The 17792-nt window shown below is 37.5% G+C and overlaps 1 protein-coding gene across 13 annotated transcripts in view; it reads right to left on the reverse strand.

The window, feature by feature from the left end:
• The window catches only part of LOC135227023 (focadhesin-like), a 600481-nt gene that overhangs the window by 83083 nt on the left and 499606 nt on the right, over nucleotides 1–17792 (reverse strand). For all 13 annotated transcript variants that reach the window (XM_064266808.1, XM_064266801.1, XM_064266803.1 and 10 more), the window contains one exon: nucleotides 9472–9698. In XM_064266808.1, coding sequence (XP_064122878.1) covers nucleotides 9472–9698 — 227 coding nt within the window. The remainder of the gene's footprint in view (nucleotides 1–9471; nucleotides 9699–17792) is intronic.

Genomic DNA, 17792 nt, shown 5'->3' on the forward strand with positions numbered 1-17792 from the left:
CAAATACTACCTGCGTCGACCGTCACCTGCTACATGCGCAATGCATATACGATTGTCACCGACCAAATGTCCATATTCTTATATATATATATATATATATTTATATATATATATTATATATATATATATATATATATATATATATATATGTGTGTGTGTGTGTGTGTGTGTGTGTGTGTGTGTGTGTGTGTGTGTGTGTGTGTGTGTGTGTGCCTGCGCGCGCGCAATTTTGTGTGTGTGTTTGTGCGTGCGTGTTTGGGAATATAATTTACTATTTTTTTTTTTATTTTGTTACTGTTCCAGTAAAGAAATTAACTCAGTTTCCTCCACTTGTGATAAAAGTGATTAGCAACGCAGGAACGTTGGGGCCGGGTGTTATTGGTAAGGATTCCTTTAGGCTATGAATAATCCCGGCTGGGGCGAGTACTAATACGGACCCATGCAGCGCGCGTACCTTTTGTGTGGGACCAGGACTAATCGCTTCATGCCCTAGGGTTATTTCTCTTTTCTCATTCGGAATACGAAGACAAGGTATGAAAGGCGAATAGGAAATAGATGAATATAAAAACATTGGGGAAATTTCTGACGACAGACAATTGTTAGGATGTCTAGTAGTCCTTTTTGCAATAACCTTTACTGCTTAGGCCAAAAATAACAAAAGAATTCACCACTTGTAGACAGCAAACGTATAATCTGCTAGAATAATTTTCACAGGTGATGGAGAGGTTCTGGGGGAACAATTATTATGTCTCATTTTATTCATTTAACCTGGTCTCATTTAAATGATTTACCTTTTTATATGGCACAAAAAGATATTCTAATTTTTTAATTAGTTCTAGGTTCATTTATTATTTGGCAGCAGCTTCTCTCTCTCTCTCTCTCTCTCTCTCTCTCTCTCTCTCTGTAAGTAACACGGTATTCTCTCTCTCTCTCTCTCTCACATAAACACTTTCCCGGTAAGTAACACGGTATTCTCAGTATCTCTCTCTCTCTCTCTCTCTCTCTCTCTCTCTCTCTCTCTCTCTCTCTCTCTCTCTCTCTCTCTCACATAAACACTTTCCCGGTAAGAAAACGGTATTCTCATTATCATGGAAGTGTTGGAGACAGTTATTTTTTCTAAATAGTAGTCTTAGAATAATGGTGTAACAAATAATGTAAATATCTGAGAAGAATTCCTACATACATCTAAAAAAAATATAATCTTGAATAGATAAAATTCCTATTTATTTCCAAGAATGTATAATAAGTTATTAGAAGTTATTCTATAGCGTTGAAATATAAAGCATGATTGACATAAAGTATTAAATAAATTCGTAAATCTCCCATAGTCAAGAGTTTTATAAGTCTAAGTGTACGTCTGAATGGTAAAATCGAGACAAGACAAATTCCATGCTAGTCTTATATAAGAGCTCCCAAAGCGTTCATAAATCATAATTTCTAAAACTACGTATAGTATTTCTTGTCGACTGGTTACTTTTTTATTGCTATGAATATCATTCAGAAATGGGGTTAATATATAATCAGTGATGTCCTCATTTACAACCATTATTGTAATTGCACCTATTGGAGTTATTGTTGAACAATTAGAGGGTGTGTATCTTGGTAAATCTCTCTCTCTCTCTCTCTCTCTCTCTCTCTCTCAAATCTCTCTCTCTCTCTCTCGTCTCTTCATGTCTCCTCGCTTCTCTCTCTCCTTCTCTCTCTCTCTCTCTCTCAAAAATAATAAGTCTCAATTTTGTAAGCGGAAACATAAAAATGATCAATATTTTCATGATTAGTTTTCTGGCGGATATGCAAATAACTATCAACACTAATATTCAACTGTGCTGTAGATGTGTTTCGGGGATTCAAAATGAATAAAAAGAAAAAAAAATGTGTGTCGTCCGCAATTAGTGAAGTACTCATACCTCTGGCAACCGTAAACCCCGATATATAGTACATATGATATGTTTATTTATTTGTGATGTTACATAATTACATATTATATATATTACAGATGACTACTATCAAAATATTATCATAAAACTAAAACAGGTTAATTTGTAGGAAAACAACAAAGAAACGAGCTGTTACAATGATTGTTTCCGTTTTCGTGCGTCTGGTAGCATACTACAGGTGACTCCCGTCAGAAAAACTCCGGGTTCTGGGGACCTGTGAGATCTCATCCCAGGCGTAATCAAAGGGTTAATACAGATATAAACATCAATAATATAAATTCAATAAAAAATATATATAGTGAATTAGTAAGATTTTATTTTATAAATTAAAATATGTAAAAATGAAGGAAAATCCATTCTACCCCACATCTTTCTTTCAAGATCCAGGTACGAAGCTGAGGTCCAGAGCTGTCAAATATGTCAAGTAATGTGACAGGAGGGGGAGCAAGTGTAGTGTTGCCCACTGATGTTCATGTAATATCTCTCTCTCTCTCTCTCTCTCTCTCTTTTACTGAGATGAGAGAATTTTTATGGTAAAAGTATGTATAATACTATGCTTATTAACCCTTAAACGCCTAAGGGGTATAATAAAAATTGTCTCCCATATGCCGAGGGGGTCTCGGAGTGAGCGTCGAAGCGAAAAAATATTTTTTTTCAAAAAATCACAGCGCGCTTAGTTTTCAAGATGAAGAGGTTTTTTTCGTTGTATTGCACACTAAATTGCAATCATTTTGGTTTATAAGACATTGTAAAACGATCAAAGCAACACAGAGAAAATATTATCACAAAATGATGCATGAATTCGTAACGTGCAGACGTAAAAAAATGTTTTTTTTTTAAATTCACCATAAATCTAAATATTGTTCTAGAGACTTCCAATTTGTTTCAAAATGAAGATAAATGATTGAATATTACTAAACTGTAAGAGTTTTAGCTTACAATTGCAGTTTTCAACCATTTCAGAAGAGTTAAAGTTGACCGAATGTAGAATTTTTTAATATATTTTTTATATGCAAATATTTCAAAAAGGAAAAACGCTACAACCTTCAATTATTTTTTGTTGTATTCTACATGAAATTGTTCACATTTTCATATATAAAACTCTATGAAACGCCTAATATGAAACGGAGCAAATATTCTGAGAATGCAACGTACGCATTTCGGAGATTTGCAGTGGAGAATCCGCGCGAGGAGGGAAGGAAAATTTTTTTTTAAATTCACCATAAATCTCAATATTGTGCGAAAGACTTCGAATTTGTTTCAAAATGAAGATAAATGACTGAATATTACTAGAATGTAAGAGTTTTAGCTTACAATTGCGTGTTTCAACCATTTCGGTAGAGTCAAAGTTGATTGAACGTAGTTTTTTTCTATTTATCGTGATTTATATGCAAATATTTCAAAAATGAGAAAAGCTCCAACCTTCAATCATTTTTGGTTGTATTCTACATGAAATTGCGCACATTTTCATATATAAAACTTTATGTAACGGCTAATTTAAAATGGTGCAAACATTATGACAATTGCAAGTATGATTTTTTCGGAAGAGTTACCAAGCGGACATAAGGAAAAAGTTTTTTTCATAAATTCACCATAAATCGAAATATTGTGCTAGAGACTTCCAATTTGTTGTGAAATGAAGGTAAATGATTAAATATTACTAAAATATAAGAGTTTTAGCTTACAATTGCGTTTGTCGACCATTTCGGTAAAGTCAAAGTTGACCGAAGGTTGAAATTTTGGCGCTTATTGTTATTTATATGAAAATATTTCAAAACTGATAGTAGCTACAATCATGAGTATTTTTTAATGTATTCTACATGAAATTGCACACGTTTTCATATATGATACTCCATGTAACGGCTAATTTAAAATGGTGCAAAAATTCGTAACGATTGTAAACAAAACAACAACTTGATCCGTGAACTCCCAGCATCCCCCAAGGCGTGTGAATCAAAAGTTTTCGGCTGGTAGGCCTTTAAGTATTTTTCCGCGAATTTTTAAAAAAACTTTTCTAAGTTGACGTACAGTGGGGCATCGCTTATTCACGGATCAGTATTCACGGATCCAGTTAATCACGGGTTTTTTCTTGGACTGCTTCTCATGCTACATCACTGGTATGAATCGCTGCATCACGGGTTTGTCCTGTTGCGTATGCGATGTTTTTCGGTAGGCTAACCCTCGGCCGTGGTCCGATAACTACCAATATTCATTTAAAGACTCATATAATGATATTAACTGACAATAAAGGTAATAAAACCATTCTCACCTAATATATTATTGTCCTATCTTCGAAATAAATAGCCTATTCAAGGTTTATGTACGACGTTCATTGGTAGGCTAAGCGTAGTTGCAGTGCGATAACCATCAACGTACACAAACAGATTCACATTATGATATTAACTGACAATAAAGGTAATAAAACCCTTCTTACCTTATATATTATAGTCATATCTTCATAATAAATAGCCTATTCAAAGAATAATTCCACATCATTGCACTCAACTTATCGTCAGAGTGGCCAGCCACAAAATATAAGCATATACCTTTACTAAAATGGTTTATGTTACGGTTGCGTTCAAAGTGAAATTTTTTGTTTGATAAACTTTTAGAAATTTTAATAGTAGTGGCAGTGTAATTACAGTAGTAATAACATTAAGGCTAAAATTAATTCGAACTTCATTATTATTTTGGCAGTATTCGTATATAACTTCTCTGAACAATGAAGTCATACAAACGCTATTTGTCATAGATTATCGTAAGTATTGCTGTTTGTTATTGGCGACGAAGCATAAACGAAATACATAAAAGCATTTTTTACCTTATATATTATCGTCATATCTTCATAATTAAAAGGCTATTCGTGGAGTAATTCCCAATCAGTGAAATCAATTTTATCTATGCGAGGCCAGCCAGCTGACAAAATGTACGTACGTATATGAAAATCAAATTATGGTAGCGTTTCACAGCAAGATTATCTTTCAAAATTTTTATAGTACTATTCATGCTACGTAGTAATAATGTTTTGGAATATACGTAACATTAATTTTCAATACAAATATCATCGTTATTTTTGGTAGTGAATAATAGTTTAGAATTATCATACATACACTGCATTGTTATGGGTTTGTGGCAGTGATAAAACCACCAAAATAACGTTCTCCTTTAAGTCGTCATATCTTCATATAAAAAGGCTATTCGTGGAGTAATTCCATATCAGTGAAATCAATTTTATCTATCGAGGCCAGCAGCTGACAAAAAATGTACGTACGTATATGAAAATCAAATTATGGTAGCGTTAACAGCAAGATTATCTTTCAAAATTTTTTATAGTATATCATGCTACGTAGTAATAATGTTTGGAATATACGTAACATTAATTTTCAATACAAAATATCATCGTTATTTGGTAGTGAATAATAGTTTAGAATTATCATACATACACTGCATTGTTATGGGTTTGTGGCAGTGATAAAACAACCAAAATAACGTTCTCCTTTAAGTCGTCATATCTTCATAATAAAAAGGCTATTCGTGGAGTAATTCTATATCAGTGAAATCAATTTTATCTATGCGAGGCCAGCCAGCTGACAAAACGTACGTACGTATATGAAAATCAAATTATGGTAGCGTTCACAGCAAGATTATCTTTCGAAATTTTTATAGTACTATTCATGCTACGTAGTAATAATGTTTGGAATATACGTAACATTAATTTTCAATACAAAATATCATTGTTATTTTGGAAGTGAATAATAGTTTAGAATTATCATACATACACTGCATTGTTATGGGTTTGTGGCAGTGATAAAACAACCAAAATAACGTTCTCCTTTAAGTCAACGCGTTTAGGAAAAACATGACATAGAATCGACTTTGCGACTTCGTTCACTTTGACAAAAAAAAATTAATTTTGTTGCTGTAAGTCGCAAGGACTAAATTTACAAAGAGCAGGGAACAAATCTTAAGATTCCTCGGGAGATTAGAGAGCTGAACCAAGGCCATCTAGGATGAATCTCTCTCTCTTCTCTCCTCTCTCTCTCCTCTCCTCTCTCTCTTCTCTCTCTCCATCTCCTCCGCTCAACTATACTCTTAAGTGTTAACTTGAGTCTCTGAAACCAATAGTATTAGCAAACGCACGACTGTATGTGTGTATGGGCATACTGTTAAAAATGTGCTGTACCTACAGGTAATACCTACATCTTGGAAGATAAAACAAAACAAAAAAAAAATTTTGTTTGTTGGTTAGTCGCCGGGGATAGATTAACATTTTTCCAGAGATTAAAGAGCTGAATTTTGTTTTGAAGGTGTGTCAACCGCGTTAGTAAATAGGTATCATCTTCTAAAGAAATTTTTTTTATCTTCTTTTTGCGGAAGAATCTTCAAGCCATTTTGCATTCAAAGTAATGAGAAGGAATCATTCTATTCTTCATGAATCAGTAAAATACTTACACTAATAAAAACTAAAACTACGTACTGTATGCAAAACACACACATCATCGTTAGCTTCGTGTGTGTAAACGTTCATTCTAAGAAATTACAGAGTAGTATAACTAACATCTGATTGGTTGGTTGGTAGCCATGGAGATCTGTTATCCAATGACTGCCCTCTGCTTCTGTTCTATTTATAGACATATGCCATGGATGGCACTAGGTTTGAACGTTACCATGTTCGTGATTTTCTGACTGCTGACGGCAAAAATTACTCAATAATTTTCTTTATATAATTATTCCTTCGTGAAAACAATAATATAATATGATCATTTTAACTTTAACGTATAGTGGTATGAAAAACACCAGTGTGTCGTAGTCGATGCGTCATCAATATAGTGGTGAAAATACCACATGGTGTTGCAGTGATACGTAATCACAAAGTACAAATCCTTTTCCCGGACCATCCTCAGAATTTTATGACTCTTCAACTTCAAGATCGATATGGTGAAATATATTATATAGTCATACTTATTGTTAAAATTCACAAGTTGAACTGCAAAACATTATTATATTTTGATTGTTATGTACATATATTTTTTGTGTTTTACGGAATGTTTGTTTTGAAAATAATACCTATTAGTGAACATATGGTATTAATTGTCCCACTATTTTATTATAGGTGATCTTAATTATCTCACATTCATTTAACAGTATTATATAATATATTTAAATAAACTGTAATAAATAAATAACAATAATGAAAAAAATAAAGGGAAAAAATGTTTTTGCTGCAGTAGTGGTGTTTGTTTGATTATGCATCTGACCTCACATTTCCGAAATCTGAAAAATTCCAAAAACCGAAACATCGGAATGTGTGTGTACTGCACATTTTTTTAAACACGCACACAATGTCTACACATTTACTGATACCCGTTGGTGAAAGACTCAAATTACAGTATGTATTTATTCCTGAGAGAGAGAGAGAGAGAGAGAGAGAGAGAGAGAATGATTAAGGACTCCAAGGCGTGTTATTTTTACAATTATTTTATTATCTTGGGATTTTTTTTAATCTTGAGATTTTCTATTCAATTCTCAAGATTAATAAGAAAATTACCGTAACTTGACTAGCATCAGCACACATCTGAATGACTCGGCCATTAGCAGGCTAAACCACCAACCTTAAGAACTGACACTCTCGGAAAAGTAACTTGCATGATACATGAGATACATGACAAAACCACTGTTTATTGGTGAAAATTTGGGGGTCGCACGATATGGGAGATTGCACGTTATTCGAGTATATACGGTATGTGATTTTTTTTAGCCTTTTATGGAACAAAATCTAGCAAGAAATTGCCATTCCCAGTTGGCAACACTGGCCTACTCACGTTTGTCCAAGTTTTGTTTGTTGTTGTTATGAAATGTGGTGTGCGGCGCGTTCTTTAAATTGTACCCATATAAACGAGTTAATTATGTGGCATCCAAAAGCCCTGATTCTTTAACTCTTATGGGAAAGACGCCTAAAGGTCAGATGAAGGTTTTTTACGTGGAATATATTAACGTTGTGACGAAGGGAAGAGATGTTTCGCTGCATACTGCTGGTAGCATTATCGTTATTATATTACTGGATTGCACTGCAAAATCGTCGCCATCTTTTATCAACATAGATTGTTGGTAAGTACCCATATGATTTACATAATTTTGATAGTTCTCTTACCACTCATCCTCTCTTTCCTTGTAAAAAAAAGAGGCCCACCATGCGTATGTAGGCTTCTAGCTGTAATCCATAGGCTAGTAGGCTACATATGTACAGTAATACATATACTACATTTATTTTTTAAGGCTAATTTTGTAAAATAACTTTAAAACTGTCTTGAATTTAGTTTTAGGTGATAGTTGAAAACATATTTGGTGTTTGAACTAAAGTAGGCAGTTATAAACATTGGAATAGTGGTCTTGGGTGGGTTAACTATTAAAGTAGGCAGTTTTAAGCAATTTTTGAGGGGGTATCAGGATAACACGGGTATTTACTTATCACGGGGGGTTCTGAGCCCTATCCCCCGTGGATAACGAGGCTCCACTGTAAGTCCAATTGGCAACCGACAGACAATTTATCTCGACGTAAAATACGTTCAAAAGGCGTTTAAGGGTTAATATTTTCAAATAATAATAAAAATAATATAACTGTCATTACAAAATTCCTATATGATAGCATTTTAAAGAAATACAATATCTTTCCATTTCACTGTGTTAAATAAGGATAACTCTCTTGCCCCACAAGATATGTATGTCATACTGGTAACTCTCTCCCTTTTTTTTGGCTGGAAGTGTTAGCAGTGTATGTATATATCTTTAAGAGTACTACTACATTTTATGATAAAATAACAATTTACAGCACTAATTTTCAAATAACATTAAGTATAATGAGATTAAACAATAAGAAAATCTATCTCTCTCTTCATTATTATTCTCTATATCTCAGAAATAATTCATAATTTCACTCTTGATGGTCAGATATATGATGATGCCACTTTAATTTTCACTCTATCGTACATATATATTTTTAATGGTAAAATGTTTAAGATGACAATTATATATTAATAATATAATCTCAAAGGTTAATACAGTAATAGGATAATAATTTAAGGTATATTTGAAGTAGGATGTTTTATGTTTAAGTATACATTTGGTGTTTGAACTTTCAAGATATGCAGTTATAAGTTAATCTAGAAGAGTTTATCTGATTAAATGTAATGTACGTGGTATTAAAATAAATCGGACTGCCTCTCCTTTGTTTTTTAAAAATAAAAGTCAAATTAATTTATGTAAAAAATTGTTACTAACATTTATTGCAAAAAATATGAATTTGAGCATTTTAAATTACGTCCCTTTGAATGCCTACAGATCCAAATAGTTCATGCATCATGAGACTACCTCCTGTCTAGCACACAGAACTGGTGAACCTGGGCACTCGATACAAATACAGCATAATATGATTAAGGGGATTATGATGAACCAAAAAAGGATGTCTAAAATAGTTTCATGCTTGGTAATAATTTTATAATAATTCTAAGTTCTATACATCAACATTTTAACTTACTCTGGTTGCTTCTTGAACTGACTGAGTAGTAGATCCTTGATACAAGAACACAGATGTCACAATAGTATAGTGGAAAACAGATATCTGGTTAGTAGATGTTGCTAGTTTCATGAGCCAGTCAGATGCCTGCTGTGGATCTCTGACTAAACGGTCAGAAAATTCCAAGGCAGGAATATATGAAACCAAACTTGAATAAGTGCAACAGAGTGTGTCCCAATAAGGATTTCCTGAAAAAAACCATAATAATAATAATAATATTAATATCAAGAGCAAGTGAGAAGAGTAAATATTGGAAATAAGGAAACCAATTTTACTGTACCATATGCAAATTCATATAAAATCTTTCTTTTAATACAAAACAATAGGGGCAAATGCACCACAGTTTATTCAAAATTCATCTCCACCTAATCTATACATTTACTACACACACTCAATTATTATATGACTAAGAATCAGATGCATCAGTCACTTTAAGCCTTTAAACTGTTTACTCATAATATTGTAAATCTGAGAAACTTTTCCCCATGTTAAAACCATTTACCCTGATCTTATCTTTTATGAAAAACCATGTACTTCTTTGGTCCTTCTGCATAACAATAAGGGGATGCTGCCTAAAGTGTGCTTTGAACCGCACCCTGTCTAAAGCACTAAAGGCCCTCAGCCATATCCTATCAGAGGTGGCCAATTTTATCATTTAGTTTTCACTGATTCCTTTTGTCCTCTTCTCACTTAGCTAACAAACTTCCTGGTCACTCTAGTTATATAATTTAGTATAGGTCAGACTTAGAAGTGTTGGTAAAAAGTATTCTTCCACTATACGCTTCTTCATAACAAGTTCTGCTGACCTTACCTCCTTGAATAGCAGAAAGGCATTCAATCTTAAAAATTTCTTTCTGCAGGATTCCTAAAAAATTTTCTTATTGCAATAGTCAATCACTTCAATCTAAAAAAAAAATCTATTATGGCTCAAGAGCCACAGGCCATTTATTTGCTGGAGATTATCACATTTCTAATAGGTATTTTTTGAAAGGTCTTACTTGGGGCATTCAAAACTGCAACGCTTAAAGATTGGCAGTGGTGGGTTGAGATTTTATTAACCCTCTTACGCCAAATGGACGTATTAAACGTCGAGTCAAAATGTCTCCCGTATGCCGAATAGACGTATCATACGTAGACTCAAAAAAGTTTTTTTAAAAATTCGCGGAAAAATACTTATAGGCCTACCAGCCGAAAACTTTTGAATCAAGCGCCTTGGGGGATGCTGGGAGTTCACGGATCAAGCTGTTGTTTTGTTTACAATCGGTACGCAGGCGCGCAAGCACGAATTTCTTTCTTATCGCACTAAAAAGTATCAGTGACACATCTCAAAAATTATTTCGTCACTTTGACATAATTTTTGCACCATTTTACATTATCCTTTACATGAAGTATTATATATGAAAATGTGCGCAATTTCATGTAAAATACAACAATAAAATACTCATGATTGTAGCTTTTATCAGTTTTGAAATATTTTCATGTAAATAACGATGTGCAAAAATTTCAACCTTCGGTCAAATTTGACTCTACCAAAATGGTCGAGAAACGCAATTGTAAGCTAAAACTCTTATATTATAGTAATATTCAATCATTTTCCTTCATTTTGCAACAAATTGGACATCTCTAGCACAATATTTTGATTTATGGTGAATTTATGAAAAAACTTTTTCCTTACGTTCGCGCGGTAACTCTTCCGATAAATTTTTTCGTGCGATTGTCCTAATGTTTGCACCATTTTGAATTTGCCGTTACATAAAGTTTTATATATGGAAATGCGCACAATTTCATGCACAATACAACTAAAAACAACCTATGGTTGTAGCTTTTATCAGTTTTGAAATATTTTCATATAAATAACATTAAGTGCAAAAATTTCAACTTTCGGTCAACTTTGACTCTACCGAAATGGTCGAAAAACGCAATTGTACAAGTAATATTCAATCATTTTCCTTCATTTTGAAATGACTTGGAAGTCTCTAGCACAATATTTCGATTTATGGTAAATTTATGAGAAAAAAAAAAAACATTTTCCTTACGTCCGTGCAGTAACTCTTCCGAAAAAATCGGAATTTTTTTTGTGCGATTGTCGAAATGTTTGCACCATTTAAAATTAGCTGTTACATAAAGTTTTATATATGAAAATGTGCGCAATTTCATGTAAAATACAACTAAAAATGATTGAAGGTTGTAGCTTTTCTCTTTTTTCGAAATATTTGCATATAAATCACGATAAATAGAAAAAAAACCACGTTCGGTCAAATTTGACTCCACCGAAATAGTTGAAAAACGCAATTGTAAGCTAAAACTCTTACAGCCTAGTAATATTCAGTCATTTATCTTCATTTTGAAACAAATTTAAACGCCGAGTGGACGTATTTTACGTCAACATTTTTTGTCTCTCGGGTGCCGACTGGATGTATTTTACGTCGCCATACAAAAGTTTTTTTTTAAATTCGCGGAAAAATACTTATAGGCCTACCAGCCAAAAACTCTTGAATCACGCGCCTTGGGGGATGCTGGGAGTTCACAGATCAACGTGTTGTTTTGTTTACAATCGTTACGCGGGCGCGCAAGCGCGAATTTCTTTCTTGACACACTAAAAAGTATCAGTGACACATCTCAAAAATTATTTGACATAATTTTTGTACCATTTTAAATTAGCCGTTACATGGAGTATTATATATGAAAATGTGCAAATTTTTATGTAGAATACAACAAAAAATACTCATGATTGTAGCTTTTATCAGTTTTGAGATATTTTCATATAAATAACGATAAGTGCAAAAATTTCAACCTTCGGTCAACTTTGACTCTACCGAAATGGTCGAAAAACGCAATTGTAAGCTAAAACTCTTATATTTTAGCAATATTCAATCATTTACCTTCATTTTGCAACAAATTGGAAGTCTCTAGCACAATATTTCGATTTATGGTGAATTTATGAAAACTTTTTCCTTACGTCCGCGCGGTAACTCTTCCGAAAAAAATCATACATGCGATTGTGGTAATGTTTGCACCATTTTAAAATTAGCCGTTACATAAAGTTTTATATATGGAAATGTGTGCAATTTCATGCACAATACAACAAAAAATAACCCATGGTTGTAGCTTTTACCAGTTTTGAAATATTTTCATATAAAAAATGATAAGTGACAAATTTTCAACCTTTGGTCAAATTTGACTCCGAAATGGTCGAAAAACGCAATTGTAAGCTAAAACTCTTATATTCAATCATTTACCTTCATTTTGCAACAAATTGGAAGTCTCTAGCACAATATTTCGATTTATGGTGAATTTATGAAAAAAATAACATTTTCTTAACGTCCGCGCGGTAACTCTTCCGAAAAAATCCTACGTGCGGTTGTGGTAATGTTTACACTATTTTAAATTAGCCGTTACATAAAGTTTTATATATGAAAATGTGTGCAATTTCATGTAGAATACAACAACAAATAATTGAAGGTTGTAGCTTTTCTCATTTTCGAAATATTTGCATATAAATCACGATAAATCGAAAAAAAACCACGTTCGGTCAACTTTGACTCTACCGAAATGGTAAAAAAACGCAATTGTAAGCTAAAACTCTTACAGTCTAGTAATATTCGGTCATTTATCTTCATCTTGAAGCAAATTGGAAGTCTCTAGCACAATATTTAGATTTATGGTGAATTTAAAAAAAAAACTTTCCTTCCCTCCACGTGCGGATTCTCCGCCACAAATCTCCGAAATGCGTATGTCGCATTCTCAGAATATTTGCTCCGTTTCATATTAGGCATTTCATAGAGTTTTATATATGAAAATGTGAGCAATTTCATGTAGAATAAAACGAAAAATATTTGAAGGTTGTAGCTTTTCTAATTTCCGAAATAATTGCATATAAAAAAAATATATAAAAAAATTCGACATTCAGTCAACTTTAACTCGTCAGATATGGTCGAAAACTGCAATTGTAAGCTAATACTTTTACAGTATAGTAATATTCAATCATTTGTCTTCATTTTGAAAGAAATTGGAAGTCTCTAGGACAATATTTAGATTTATGGTGAAATTTTGAAAAAAATATTTGTTTACGTCCGCGCATTACGAATTCATGCATTATTTTGTGATAATATTTTCTCTGTGTTGCTTTTATCGTTTTTTACAATGTGTTATATACCAAATGATGCAATTTAGTGTACATTACAACGAAAAAACAAAAAAAATTAACTCCGTCACCTTTAACCGTTTTGTGCATAGCGAGATTTGAATACAATTATATATGAAATTTTGTTTTCGCACTACCATATATCACATTATTTATATATGATAATGATAATTTTTTTCATTTCTGATGGTTGCATACTAAACTTCAGGCAATGACAAAAAAGGAGCCAAAATGAACTCTTAAACTCTTGAAAACTAAGCGTGCTGTGATTTTTTTGAAAAATGACAATTTGTCGAAAATTGCATTTTTCCTAACTATACAACCTGAGTCCTTTAACAATAGGTAAGTAGCTAGCGGCAGCTGGAACGGTCGTAAGCTTCGCAAGGGCAAGGGGAGAACGGTAGTTAACTGCTTGTCCGATCGTCGCGCGCCGCGCGACTGGGAGGTAAACAAATCACTTTTGCTTTTGGCCCATGCAAAATACGCAGAGTGAGGCGGGGTGGCATGAGGAGTGGGACTATAGGTAAAGGACCTCAGGTTGTATAGTTAGGAAAAATGCAATTTTCGACAAATTGTCATTTGTTCCGATACGTAATACAAACCCTCGGTCCTTTAACAATAGGAAGACTCACTTCTTGGTGGGAGGAATCTGAGTCTTTTTGATGAACAGACTGGTGTTCGTCCATCCCTGGAATGCCTCCCTGGTCGTAAGAGCGAGGGAGGGATCCAAGCCTCTGTCCGATTGATCGGGGTGTGCACCGCCGGATCAATGGTCAGACTCTGGCCGAGTACTAAGAGAGAGGCAAGCGTATCTCTTTGTACCAGCATTGTAAGAACTTTTTCCCTTACATGAGCAAATGTAAAGTAATGGGTTTGTCTCATGTCGGCATCCACTTTCTCCCCCTTGTTGGAGAAAGTGGTGGATATATACTCCTATCTCTAGTTAAAGAGGTAGGATGGAGCTCTGTTGAATAGCTTACCTGCATCTGACTCCCTTCCAGCAAGGTAACGACCGTATCCCTCTGCCCACAGGTAGAGGTAGAAAAGATGGTGAAGAGAAGCCAGTCACTCTCTCATTCACGCATTCATTCTCCAGTCATACCAGGAATCGATGCTGTTCTGCCTGCTCGGGTGCTGGGTAAGCTTACACAACGTGTTGAGCAGCCACCACAGGTCCCAAGGAAAAGTATCCAAGGACTTGTGGGCAATATCCCGAAGGTAGAAGGACGTGAAGGTGGTCTGGTTGGCCCAGACACCTGCCTTCAGGACCTGCGCCACGGAGAAGTTCTTACGGAACGCTAAGGAGGGTCCGATACCTCTGACTTCGTGGGCTCTCGGTCGGAGCGTACGGATGTCGTCGCTACCATCAGCTTCGTACGCTCTCCTGATCACCTCACGCAGCCAGAAAGAAAGCGTGTTCTTGGAGACTTCTTTCTTGGTAACCCCAGTGCTAACGAAGAGGCGTCGACACTCAGGCCTGAGATGTCGAGTTCTCTTCAGATAGCGCCGTAGCGCCCTCACAGGACAAAGCAGCATCTCATCCGCATCGTTATTGGTGAAGTCCCAGGAGGGAGGGGATCGGTGAAAGGACTCGAACGCCTGTCGTCAGGGATCGACGGATTCTGAGTCTTAGCTACGAAGTTCGGGACGAAATCGAGCGTCACAGATCCCCAGCCTCTGGTATGTTTAACATCTAAGAAAGGCCATGTAGTTCCCCTACTCTCTTCGCCGATGCCAGGGCCAGCAAGAAGAGGGTCTTGAGGGTCAGATCCCTGTCTGACGACTCTCGGAGTGGCTCGAAGGGTCTTCGAGTCAAACTCCTAAGTACGAGAGTCACATCCCACGCAGGGGGCCTGAGTTCCCTGGGTGGGCAAGACCTTTCGAAGCTCCTCATTAGCAAGGATATCTCGAACGAATTCGAGATGTCCAGTCCCCTCAGTTTTAGGACGAGGGCCAGGGCGGCTCTATATCCCTTAACTGTGGGTACTGAGAGGAGCTTCTCTCGGCGAAGAAACACGAGGAAATCCGCTACCTGCTGAAGAGTGGCTCTGAGAGGAGACAGACCCTGTCTACGACAACAACCACGAAGACGGCCCACTTCCCCTGGTACACAGCTGCAGAGGACTGTCGGAGTTAATCAGCCTTCTCTGTTGCTGCGCTACGAGAAAAGCCTCTCGTTCGCAACGAGATGGTGGATAACAGCCAGCCGTGAAGTTGAGGGACTGGACTGCTTGGTGGTACCGTTCTACGTGTGGCTGGGCTAGAAGGTTGTGCCAAGTGGGTAGCCTCTCTCGGTGCGTCCGCAAGAAGAGCCAGCAGGTCCGGATACCAAACGGCTTGTGGCCGTTTGGGAGCCACCAGGATCATTCTGAGATTGGGAGTGACCAGCGCTCGACTGATCACTTTCCGAATCAGACAGAAGGGAGGAAAGGCGTAAGCGAAGAGGTTGTCCCAGGGGTGTTGGAGAGCGTCCTCTGCAGCTGCCCATGGGTCCGGCACAGCTGAAAAGAAACCTGAAGTTTTCTGTTGTGCCGGGTGGCGAACAGGTCTACGGACCGGTCGCCCCCACAGGTTGAAGAGCCTTTCCGCCACGTCTTGGTGTAGAGACCATTCGGTCCCTATCACCTGATCCCGACGGCTGAGCTTGTCTGCTACTACATTCCTCTTGCCTGGAATGTAGCGTGCTGACAGCTCTATCGAGTGAGCCGTGGCCCACTCGTGCACCTGCACCGTCAACTGATGGAGCGGAAGAGACACTAGCCCCCCCTGCTTGTTGACATATGCCACTACTGTGGTGTTGTCGCACATCAACACCACTGAGTGTCCCCACCAAGCGGTCCTGAAAACTCTTGGAGAGGCGGGTTGAACGCCGCCTTGAGTTCCAGGACATTGATGTGAAGGTGCTTTTCGTGATGAGGTCCCACACCACCTGCAGTCCCAGCAACAACTCCTCCAGGTGTGCGCCCATCCCTCGGTCCGATGCGTCTGAGAACAGAAGCATCTCCGGGGGGGGGGGGGGGGAGTGCGTATGGGCACTCCTCTTAAGAGGTTTCTTGTCGTCGAGCCACCAGGCTAGGTCCTGCCTCACCTTGTCCGTGATAGTCACGGAAAAGTTAAGGAGGATCCTTGGCCTGAGACCAACTCTCCCTTAGTCTCCACTGGAGAGACCGCAGGTGAAGACGCCCGTGAGGGACTAACTTCTCGAGTGACGACAGATGGCCGATCACGACTTGCCATTGCTGTGCTGCCTGTTCCTGCCGAGACAGGAACCGGCCGGCTGCCTCCCTGAATTTGCTGATACGCAAGTCTGCGGGAAAGACTTGCCCTGCTACCGTGTCTATCAGCATACCCAGGTACTTCATCTTCTGCTTGGTTCGAGGTCGGACTTCTCGTAGTTTATCACGATCCCCAGATCGCGACAAAACTTGAGGAGTCGATCTCTGTCCTGTAGCAACTGCGAGCGGGAGCTCGCCAGGAACTAGCCAATCGTCGAGATACCTCAGAAGACGTATCCCGTTCGAATGGGCCCAAGCCGACACCAGAGTGAACACTCGCAGTGAACACCTGTGGGCAGTTGAGAGACCGAAACAAAGTGCCCCCCTGAATTGGTACACCGTCCCGTCGAAGATGAAGCGGAGGTACTTTCTGGAGGACTGATGGATGGGTATTTGAAAATACGCGTCCTTCAGGTCCACTGAAAGCATGAAATCGTTCCCCATGATCGAGCGAGCACTGAGCGTGCCGACTCCATCGTGAACCGCGTCGTGCGAACGAAGCGGTTCAGGGGAGAGAGGTCTATCACGGACGCCAGCCCCCCGATGCCTTCTCCACTAGGAAGAGGCGGCTGTAAAAGCCCGGTGACTGGTCCTACAGCTCGTTTCGCCAGCATGGTCTTGATCTCCTGTCGAAGAGCGTTGTCCTTTGCTGATCCCCGGACATAGGTCTGTAGATGGACCGGTTTGGAGATGAGGGGGGGCCGAGACTCGAAGGGTAGTAGATATCCCTCCCGAAGGACGTCTACTATCCAGTTCTCGGCGCCGTAGCGCTGCCAAGTCGCCCAATGGCTCGCTAGGCACCCCCCCACTTCCGGCAGCAGGTGAGGGGGAACGCCGTCCCTAGCGTTTCCCTCCTCGTTTCG

The sequence above is a fragment of the Macrobrachium nipponense genome, chromosome 15 (assembly GCF_015104395.2).
Source record: "Macrobrachium nipponense isolate FS-2020 chromosome 15, ASM1510439v2, whole genome shotgun sequence".
Lineage (NCBI taxonomy): Eukaryota > Metazoa > Arthropoda > Malacostraca > Decapoda > Palaemonidae > Macrobrachium > Macrobrachium nipponense.